The 11,344-nt window shown below is 45.1% G+C and overlaps 1 protein-coding gene across 1 annotated transcript; it reads left to right on the top strand.

The window, feature by feature from the left end:
- Positions 1 to 1,744: 1,744 nt before the first annotated feature.
- LOC134574766 (uncharacterized) lies at positions 1,745 to 5,041 on the top strand (the record flags this gene model as incomplete). Its single annotated transcript, XM_063433854.1, has 2 exons — positions 1,745 to 2,203; positions 3,014 to 5,041. Coding segments are annotated over 2 exons (2,487 nt in total), but the record flags the coding sequence as incomplete, so codon positions are not given.
- Positions 5,042 to 11,344: the final 6,303 nt, after the last annotated feature.

The following is an 11,344-nucleotide window of genomic DNA, read 5'->3' as shown; positions in this document are numbered from 1 at the left end:
CAGGCGGGGTCCTGGTGTAAATAGCCCTAGCCGGACACCGGTGTCTTGTCTAGACTAGCGTTCTAGGGTGTATATTACGTTCGCTAGGTCGGAGGGACCGGGAGACTAAGCGGCGCCTGTGTAAATTCGGTTCGCTAGTTCTCATCCTATCTGGGCTAAGTGGGAAGGCGTGTAAATTTGGAACCCACTAGACTTTTGATAGTGCGACTAAGAGGCGCCTGTGTAAATTCGGTTCTCTAGCTCGCTATATATGTGGTGATTGGGCAGTGTGGCTAACCAAAACGGGTGTATATAGTTTTAGGTAGTCCATTCAAGGTACTGGCCAATAGTTTAGTTGGGAATTGTAAATGTGTTAACGATTGTTTAGTAAAATGTATATCTTGTTAGATAGCGCGAGCTCAGCCGTCTAGCGAGAGTGTTAATAGTGTGTTGCTGTATTATAGTGCACGGTACCATAACCCTGTATATTTACTGACACTGTATATAAGTACTAATCATTGTTGTCCATTGCATGTTTAACACCATAACCACTAATAATTGTATTGTGACCTTAACTTGTGCTTTGACCTATGCTAACCGTACTGTAACCGCTATTTGTAAAAGACGATGTTACTGGGGTGTGTTATAGACGGGTAATTCGTATATAGAGAATTATAGCGTGGGTGACTGTATAGTTACGCCAAAGGGCATAATATTGATTATATAGTGACTGGTGTAACAGCTGTGTGTGTACGGGAATTCCCTGAGTGTTTATTGTTATTGTGTACGTTTCACTTGGTAACCGTACCACGTGGTGCTGTTGCCAGAGGAAACGGGTGTGACTGTTGAATAGTACGCGTGTATAGTATTCGTTGTCGACGACGTTCCATTGTTAAGTATGGGTGCGTCGCAGTCAACGATTCCGGATCCCTTAGGTTGTATGGTGAAGAATTTTAAAAAGGGATTCAAAACTTGTGATTTTGGGGTTAAAATGTCTCCTGTACGTTTGGTCACTTTGTGTACTAGGGAGTGGCCTACTTTGGTTGCGGCATGGCCGCCACGTGGCAGTTTGGATCTAACTCTGGTACAGCGCTTACACGTGGCTGTATCAGGTAGGCCTGAACTTTACGGCCAGTTTCCTTATATTGACTGTTGGAGACAGGCCGTAAATGACTCGCCAAAATGGCTCCAGACATGCCACGAGGAGCAGTGTCGCCTCATGGTAGCTAGGACTTGTTCGTCCACTAGGACTGGTGTTAGGCCCATTTTGGACACGCCCCCTGAGTCCGAGATCCCTTTGCCGCCCCCTTACTTTCCGTTAAGAGGAAGTGACGCAAACGCAGGAAGTCCTGCAGCCCTCCCCTCATTACCCCCATCCACTTCCGCTTCCTCCTCCAGTACAGGATCCACCCCCCCTCGTACTAAATCTCCCCTTCCGGAACCAGAACCCACCCCCATTAGAAACGAATATCCTGATTTGGCGCCACTTCAGACTTCCGGTCAAGCTTCATCTAGCTCGGCTCGAAGTGTTTTATTTACGACCTTTTCCCAAAACCAACCTCCCACATCCCCATACCCTATCTCTCCCCGACCGGAACCCATGACTGACGCCTCTCTACGTAGCCCCATCCAAACCCGACAGTTGACTGGTGCCCAACAATTAAAGCACTATCAGATGCCTCTTCGTCTGAATCCTGGGTCAGCTTATATCGATGCCGCAGGTCAAATGGCACACGCTGACCCAGTTTTCGTATATGTCCCATTTACCACAACCGATCTTTTAAACTGGAAGACCCATAATTCCTCGTATACTGAGAAACCACAAGCTATGACTGATCTGTTCACCTCAATAGTACAAACGCATAATCCGACATGGGCTGATTGCCAGCAGTTACTAATGACTTTATTTAACAATGAGGAAAGGACAAGAATAAATCAAGCAGCCATAAAAGCACTAGAGGATAGAGCCCGTGTTTTGAACCAAGCTAATCCAGCAGCATGGGCCGCAACACATTATCCCAACACTGATCCCGATTGGAACGTAAATGGTGCTGATATGGTTCAACTCAGAGCCTATAGAGACGCTATAATTGCTGGCATGAAAGCAGGAGGAAAGAAAGCCATTAACATGTCGAAGACAGTTGAGGTGATCCAGAAAAGCGATGAAGCGCCCAGTGTCTTTTATGACCGATTATTGGAGGCATACCGCTTGTATACCCCCTTTAATCCGGAAGACGCAGACAATTCCCGAATGGTTAACTCCGCCTTTGTCAGCCAAGCATACGGAGATATTAAGCGCAAGCTACAAAAGTTAGAAGGGTTTGCAGGTATGTCCATCACCCAACTAATGGAGGTAGCAAATAAGGTCTATATGAACAGGGATACAGAAAGTAGGAAAGAGGAAGAGCGCAAGATGCGTAAAAAGGCTGATATGCTAGCGGTAGCGATCGCAGGCGTAGATAAACGGGGCCCAGATAGAGGCAATAATAGATGGAGTAGAGAGCCTTTGAGTAGGGATCAATGCGCGTATTGCAAGGAAGAAGGGCATTGGAGGAACGAATGTCCGCAAAGAGAGCAGTACGAGAGAGACCAACCCAGGGCAGGCTACGGAAACTTTAGAGGCAGAGCGAGAGGTAGAGGAGGCCCCGGAGGGAGTAATGGTTATAGAGGGAGTAATGGAAACAGAGGAAGTGTAAGGGAAGACAGGTATATTCCAGCAGCGCAAAGGTCCCGCGATAGAGAAGGTAGGGACTTTGTAGGATTGGCTGACACGGTCATGGAGGACTATTGATACCGACCGGGCTCCATCCCCCTTGGTCGAGCGGAGCCTATGGTCGATGTATCAATAGGGGGAAAAAGGAGTGCGTTCATGATCGACACTGGTGCTGAACATTCAGTGGTGACTAATCTAGTTGCTCCTCCATCTGGAAGGACTATTACTGTGATAGGAGCAACTGGAAGAAGTGCTGAAAAACCGGTTCTTAAAAGTCGACTCTGTACATTGGGAGGCCACGTAGTAAAACACCAATTCCTTTATATGCCTGAATGTCCAGTCCAATTGCTGGGACGTGATATGCTATCAAAATTACAAGCGCAGATTACGTTCCTACCAAATGGAACAACATCCTTAAAGTTTAATGGACCTTCAGGTATTATGACTTTATCCGTACCAAAGGAAGAAGAGTGGCGACTTTATACAGTGTTGACTAGCCAAAACCCTAGGAGTGATGAGACATTGTTTAACATACCAGGAGTTTGGGCAGAGAACAACCCACCAGGACTGGCCCGCAATATTCCACCTATAAAAATTGAACTGAAACTTGGGGTTTATCCAGTAAGCCTAAGACAATACCACATCCCACAGAAGGCTAAGAAGAACATCCAATCCTATCTGGATAAGTTCATACGGTATGGTATCCTAAAATTCTGTACTTCCCCCTGGAACACCCCATTGCTGCCTGTTCAAAAGCCCGGTACAGATGAGTATCGACCTGTGCAGGACTTGAGAGCAGTCAATGATGCGGTTGTTAGTATACATCCAGTTGTACCCAATCCATATAACCTGCTTGCTTTAATTCCGGGCGGGGCTACTTACTTCACAGTCTTAGATCTCAAAGATGCCTTCTTTTGCCTCCGAATTGCCGCAGAAAGTCAATGTATTTTCGCTTTCCAATGGGAGAACGCTGTAACGGGCTCAAAACGCCAAATGACTTGGACAAGACTGCCCCAAGGGTTTAAAAATTCACCTACCCTATTTGGTTCAGCTCTAAGTCAAGATCTACTGGATTTCGAGTCTATCCCAGGAGAATGTGTATTGTTACAATATGTAGATGACTTGTTGATAGCAGCAGTTACAAAAGAAAAATGTCAGCAAGCAACGCACGATCTACTACATATTCTCTGGAAGGCAGGATACAAGGTGTCCAGGAAGAAGGCTCAGTTGTGTTTGCCAACTGTCAAGTATCTGGGATTCCATATCTCTGAAGGTCAAAGGATTATGGGGCCAGAGAGAAAAGAAGCTGTCTGCCAAATACCAATACCCAAGAATAGAAGACAAGTGCGAGAATTCTTGGGGGCAGCAGGCTTCTGTAGGATATGGATTCCCAGCTATGCGATACTGGCAAAACCTCTGTACGCAGCTATCAAAGGTACAGAGCACGACCCCTTCTTATGGACCCAAGAACAGCAAACGCCATTTGAAGATGTGAAGAAGGCTTTGATGAGTGCCCCAGCATTAGGTCTACCTGATCACACACGACCATTCTACTTATATGTACATGAGCAAAGAAGAATGGCTGTGGGAGTATTGACACAGTACTTGGGATCATGGCAAAGACCTGTTGCCTATATGTCTAAGCAATTGGATGCAGTGGTCAGCGGACTTCCACCTTGTCTAAGAGCCGTAGCTGCAGCCGCCCTGCTAGTAGCTGAAGCCGATAAACTCACTCTGGGTCAAGAACTTTATGTACGAGTCCCACATGCAGTACAGACGTTGTTGGATTACAAAGGAAATCATTGGTTTAGTAACAGCCGTATGACCAAGTATCAAGCAATGTTGTGTGAAAACCCAAGAGTGCATTTAGAGACTGTAAACACCTTAAATCCAGCTACCCTTTTGCCACAACCTACTGAAAGTCAACATGATTGTTTGGAAGTAATGGATGAAGTATTTTCAAGTAGACCAGATCTTCGTGATTTTCCCATCCAGAACCCCGATGTTCAATATTATACCGACGGCAGTAGTTATGTGAAAGAAGGGATCCGCTATGCAGGATATGCAGTAACAACAATAGACAAGGTGATAGAAGCTCGGCCACTGGCGAAAGGAACATCAGCACAAAAGGCAGAATTAATAGCACTAACACGAGCGTTACAATTGGCTGAAGGTTTAAGAGTGAATATCTATACGGACTCTAAGTATGCGTTTTTAACCACTCATGCCCACGGAGCTTTGTATAAAGAAAGAGGACTACTGAATTCAGAAGGCAAAGAAATCAAATACGCAGCCGAAATCCTACAACTATTGGAAGCAGTGTGGGAGCCGAAAGAAGTCGGTATCATACATTGTCGAGCGCATCTGAGAGGAGATGGTGATGTAACCAAGGGAAATCGGATGGCAGATAGTGCAGCTAAGCGTGCTGCTGAATCAGGAAGACAGGAGTATGTGGGGCATATAGCTGCTCTTATACCAACTCCACTGTCCCAATGGACTCCAGTTTATACAACTCAAGAAGAGGAGTGGTTAAAGACTGAACCGGGAAAGTATTTGGAGAACAAGTGGTATCAGCTAGAAGATGGAAGAATAGTTATACCAGCATCACTAGCGGTAGAAATTGTCCAAAATTATCACAACGGGACACATTCTGGGAGAGACAGTACTGAAGAATCTCTCAGGAAACATTTCTACATACCAAGATTGTCCAACTTGACTCAGGCCATTGTACGCAGATGTGTAACGTGTGCTAAGAATAATGCAAGACAAGGACCAGTAAAGCCACCAGGAGTCCAGTTTATGGGGGGACTCCCCATGTCCGATCTACAAATAGACTTTACAGTGATGCCTAAATCGGGTGGACATCGTTACCTGTTGGTAATTGTGTGCACCTATTCAGGCTGGGTAGAAGCATGTCCTACTCGTACAGAGAAAGCAGGAGAAGTTGTAAGATTCCTGCTACGAGAAATAATACCCCGATATGGACTACCCTGTTCTATAGGATCGGACAATGGTCCAGCTTTTGTTCACCAGTGCCTACAACAACTGACTCATATGTTTGGTATAAAGTGGAGGCTTCATACTGCATATAGACCCCAGAGTTCTGGTAAGGTAGAGAGAATGAATAGAACTATTAAGAACCAGTTGGCTAAAATGTGTCAGGAAACCCAACTTAAGTGGAACGTTCTCTTACCCATAGCTCTATTGCGAATCCGCAGTACCCCTACCAGAAGGATGGGCCTCTCTCCTTTTGAAATCATGTATGGGCGACCACCTCCCGTACTTGGTAACTGTACCTGCTTGCTTTAATTCCGGGCGGGGCTACTTACTTCACAGTCTTAGATCTCAAAGATGCCTTCTTTTGCCTCCGAATTGCCGCAGAAAGTCAATGTATTTTCGCTTTCCAATGGGAGAACGCTGTAACGGGCTCAAAACGCCAAATGACTTGGACAAGACTGCCCCAAGGGTTTAAAAATTCACCTACCCTATTTGGTTCAGCTCTAAGTCAAGATCTACTGGATTTCGAGTCTATCCCAGGAGAATGTGTATTGTTACAATATGTAGATGACTTGTTGATAGCAGCAGTTACAAAAGAAAAATGTCAGCAAGCAACGCACGATCTACTACATATTCTCTGGAAGGCAGGATACAAGGTGTCCAGGAAGAAGGCTCAGTTGTGTTTGCCAACTGTCAAGTATCTGGGATTCCATATCTCTGAAGGTCAAAGGATTATGGGGCCAGAGAGAAAAGAAGCTGTCTGCCAAATACCAATACCCAAGAATAGAAGACAAGTGCGAGAATTCTTGGGGGCAGCAGGCTTCTGTAGGATATGGATTCCCAGCTATGCGATACTGGCAAAACCTCTGTACGCAGCTATCAAAGGTACAGAGCACGACCCCTTCTTATGGACCCAAGAACAGCAAACGGCATTTGAAGATGTGAAGAAGGCTTTGATGAGTGCCCCAGCATTAGGTCTACCTGATCACACACGACCATTCTACTTATATGTACATGAGCAAAGAAGAATGGCTGTGGGAGTATTGACACAGTACTTGGGATCATGGCAAAGACCTGTTGCCTATATGTCTAAGCAATTGGATGCAGTGGTCAGCGGACTTCCACCTTGTCTAAGAGCCGTAGCTGCAGCCGCCCTGCTAGTAGCTGAAGCCGATAAACTCACTCTGGGTCAAGAACTTTATGTACGAGTCCCACATGCAGTACAGACGTTGTTGGATTACAAAGGAAATCATTGGTTTAGTAACAGCCGTATGACCAAGTATCAAGCAATGTTGTGTGAAAACCCAAGAGTGCATTTAGAGACTGTAAACACCTTAAATCCAGCTACCCTTTTGCCACAACCTACTGAAAGTCAACATGATTGTTTGGAAGTAATGGATGAAGTATTTTCAAGTAGACCAGATCTTCGTGATTTTCCCATCCAGAACCCCGATGTTCAATATTATACCGACGGCAGTAGTTATGTGAAAGAAGGGATCCGCTATGCAGGATATGCAGTAACAACAATAGACAAGGTGATAGAAGCTCGGCCACTGGCGAAAGGAACATCAGCACAAAAGGCAGAATTAATAGCACTAACACGAGCGTTACAATTGGCTGAAGGTTTAAGAGTGAATATCTATACGGACTCTAAGTATGCGTTTTTAACCACTCATGCCCACGGAGCTTTGTATAAAGAAAGAGGACTACTGAATTCAGAAGGCAAAGAAATCAAATACGCAGCCGAAATCCTACAACTATTGGAAGCAGTGTGGGAGCCGAAAGAAGTCGGTATCATACATTGTCGAGCGCATCTGAGAGGAGATGGTGATGTAACCAAGGGAAATCGGATGGCAGATAGTGCAGCTAAGCGTGCTGCTGAATCAGGAAGACAGGAGTATGTGGGGCATATAGCTGCTCTTATACCAACTCCACTGTCCCAATGGACTCCAGTTTATACAACTCAAGAAGAGGAGTGGTTAAAGACTGAACCGGGAAAGTATTTGGAGAACAAGTGGTATCAGCTAGAAGATGGAAGAATAGTTATACCAGCATCACTAGCGGTAGAAATTGTCCAAAATTATCACAACGGGACACATTCTGGGAGAGACAGTACTGAAGAATCTCTCAGGAAACATTTCTACATACCAAGATTGTCCAACTTGACTCAGGCCATTGTACGCAGATGTGTAACGTGTGCTAAGAATAATGCAAGACAAGGACCAGTAAAGCCACCAGGAGTCCAGTTTATGGGGGGACTCCCCATGTCCGATCTACAAATAGACTTTACAGTGATGCCTAAATCGGGTGGACATCGTTACCTGTTGGTAATTGTGTGCACCTATTCAGGCTGGGTAGAAGCATGTCCTACTCGTACAGAGAAAGCAGGAGAAGTTGTAAGATTCCTGCTACGAGAAATAATACCCCGATATGGACTACCCTGTTCTATAGGATCGGACAATGGTCCAGCTTTTGTTCACCAGTGCCTACAACAACTGACTCATATGTTTGGTATAAAGTGGAGGCTTCATACTGCATATAGACCCCAGAGTTCTGGTAAGGTAGAGAGAATGAATAGAACTATTAAGAACCAGTTGGCTAAAATGTGTCAGGAAACCCAACTTAAGTGGAACGTTCTCTTACCCATAGCTCTATTGCGAATCCGCAGTACCCCTACCAGAAGGATGGGCCTCTCTCCTTTTGAAATCATGTATGGGCGACCACCTCCCGTACTTGGTAACTGTACCTGCTTGCTTTAATTCCGGGCGGGGCTACTTACTTCACAGTCTTAGATCTCAAAGATGCCTTCTTTTGCCTCCGAATTGCCGCAGAAAGTCAATGTATTTTCGCTTTCCAATGGGAGAACGCTGTAACGGGCTCAAAACGCCAAATGACTTGGACAAGACTGCCCCAAGGGTTTAAAAATTCACCTACCCTATTTGGTTCAGCTCTAAGTCAAGATCTACTGGATTTCGAGTCTATCCCAGGAGAATGTGTATTGTTACAATATGTAGATGACTTGTTGATAGCAGCAGTTACAAAAGAAAAATGTCAGCAAGCAACGCACGATCTACTACATATTCTCTGGAAGGCAGGATACAAGGTGTCCAGGAAGAAGGCTCAGTTGTGTTTGCCAACTGTCAAGTATCTGGGATTCCATATCTCTGAAGGTCAAAGGATTATGGGGCCAGAGAGAAAAGAAGCTGTCTGCCAAATACCAATACCCAAGAATAGAAGACAAGTGCGAGAATTCTTGGGGGCAGCAGGCTTCTGTAGGATATGGATTCCCAGCTATGCGATACTGGCAAAACCTCTGTACGCAGCTATCAAAGGTACAGAGCACGACCCCTTCTTATGGACCCAAGAACAGCAAACGGCATTTGAAGATGTGAAGAAGGCTTTGATGAGTGCCCCAGCATTAGGTCTACCTGATCACACACGACCATTCTACTTATATGTACATGAGCAAAGAAGAATGGCTGTGGGAGTATTGACACAGTACTTGGGATCATGGCAAAGACCTGTTGCCTATATGTCTAAGCAATTGGATGCAGTGGCCAGCGGACTTCCACCTTGTCTAAGAGCCGTAGCTGCAGCCACCCTGCTAGTAGCTGAAGCCGATAAACTCACTCTGGGTCAAGAACTTTATGTACGAGTCCCACATGCAGTACAGACGTTGTTGGATTACAAAGGAAATCATTGGTTTAGTAACAGCCGTATGACCAAGTATCAAGCAATGTTGTGTGAAAACCCAAGAGTGCATTTAGAGACTGTAAACACCTTAAATCCAGCTACCCTTTTGCCACAACCTACTGAAAGTCAACATGATTGTTTGGAAGTAATGGATGAAGTATTTTCAAGTAGACCAGATCTTCGTGATTTTCCCATCCAGAACCCCGATGTTCAATATTATACCGACGGCAGTAGTTATGTGAAAGAAGGGATCCGCTATGCAGGATATGCAGTAACAACAATAGACAAGGTGATAGAAGCTCGGCCACTGGCGAAAGGAACATCAGCACAAAAGGCAGAATTAATAGCACTAACACGAGCGTTACAATTGGCTGAAGGTTTAAGAGTGAATATCTATACGGACTCTAAGTATGCGTTTTTAACCACTCATGCCCACGGAGCTTTGTATAAAGAAAGAGGACTACTGAATTCAGAAGGCAAAGAAATCAAATACGCAGCCGAAATCCTACAACTATTGGAAGCAGTGTGGGAGCCGAAAGAAGTCGGTATCATACATTGTCGAGCGCATCTGAGAGGAGATGGTGATGTAACCAAGGGAAATCGGATGGCAGATAGTGCAGCTAAGCGTGCTGCTGAATCAGGAAGACAGGAGTATGTGGGGCATATAGCTGCTCTTATACCAACTCCACTGTCCCAATGGACTCCAGTTTATACAACTCAAGAAGAGGAGTGGTTAAAGACTGAACCGGGAAAGTATTTGGAGAACAAGTGGTATCAGCTAGAAGATGGAAGAATAGTTATACCAGCATCACTAGCGGTAGAAATTGTCCAAAATTATCACAACGGGACACATTCTGGGAGAGACAGTACTGAAGAATCTCTCAGGAAACATTTCTACATACCAAGATTGTCCAACTTGACTCAGGCCATTGTACGCAGATGTGTAACGTGTGCTAAGAATAATGCAAGACAAGGACCAGTAAAGCCACCAGGAGTCCAGTTTATGGGGGGACTCCCCATGTCCGATCTACAAATAGACTTTACAGTGATGCCTAAATCGGGTGGACATCGTTACCTGTTGGTAATTGTGTGCACCTATTCAGGCTGGGTAGAAGCATGTCCTACTCGTACAGAGAAAGCAGGAGAAGTTGTAAGATTCCTGCTACGAGAAATAATACCCCGATATGGACTACCCTGTTCTATAGGATCGGACAATGGTCCAGCTTTTGTTCACCAGTGCCTACAACAACTGACTCATATGTTTGGTATAAAGTGGAGGCTTCATACTGCATATAGACCCCAGAGTTCTGGTAAGGTAGAGAGAATGAATAGAACTATTAAGAACCAGTTGGCTAAAATGTGTCAGGAAACCCAACTTAAGTGGAACGTTCTCTTACCCATAGCTCTATTGCGAATCCGCAGTACCCCTACCAGAAGGATGGGCCTCTCTCCTTTTGAAATCATGTATGGGCGACCACCTCCCGTACTTGGTAACTTAAGGGGGGATTTGAGTCAGTTGGGAGAAGGAATTACCCGGCAGCAGGTTGTAGAGTTGGGTAAGACTATGGAGGAGGTACAGAAATGGGTACAAGATAGATTACCTGTGAATAATTATCCCCCTGTTCATAGTTATCATCCAGGAGACCAAGTGTGGATTAAAGAGTGGAATAATGTACCGTTAGGGCCCAAGTGGAGAGGTCCTTATGTTGTTCTTTTGTCTACCCCTACAGCGATAAAAGTAGCCGAAGTAACTCCGTGGATACATCACTCCAGGGTTAAACCAGCAGCAGTCAATTCTTGGCAAGTTACAGCAGATCCAGAGAATCCCTGCAAGATCCGGTTGAAACGCACTACTCAGTCGGAGTAACGAGGAATTATTGTGGATTACAAATTTTATTGTTACAGGTGTGAGTGAGAAGGCCATAATAAAGCCTGTCCGCTTACCAACACATAGTGTATAAG

The sequence above is a fragment of the Pelobates fuscus genome, chromosome 10, assembly GCF_036172605.1.
Source record: "Pelobates fuscus isolate aPelFus1 chromosome 10, aPelFus1.pri, whole genome shotgun sequence".
Classification (NCBI taxonomy): domain Eukaryota; kingdom Metazoa; phylum Chordata; class Amphibia; order Anura; family Pelobatidae; genus Pelobates; species Pelobates fuscus.
The sequence above is the reverse complement of the archived record's forward strand: the minus strand, read 5'-3'. Positions and strand labels throughout refer to the sequence as shown.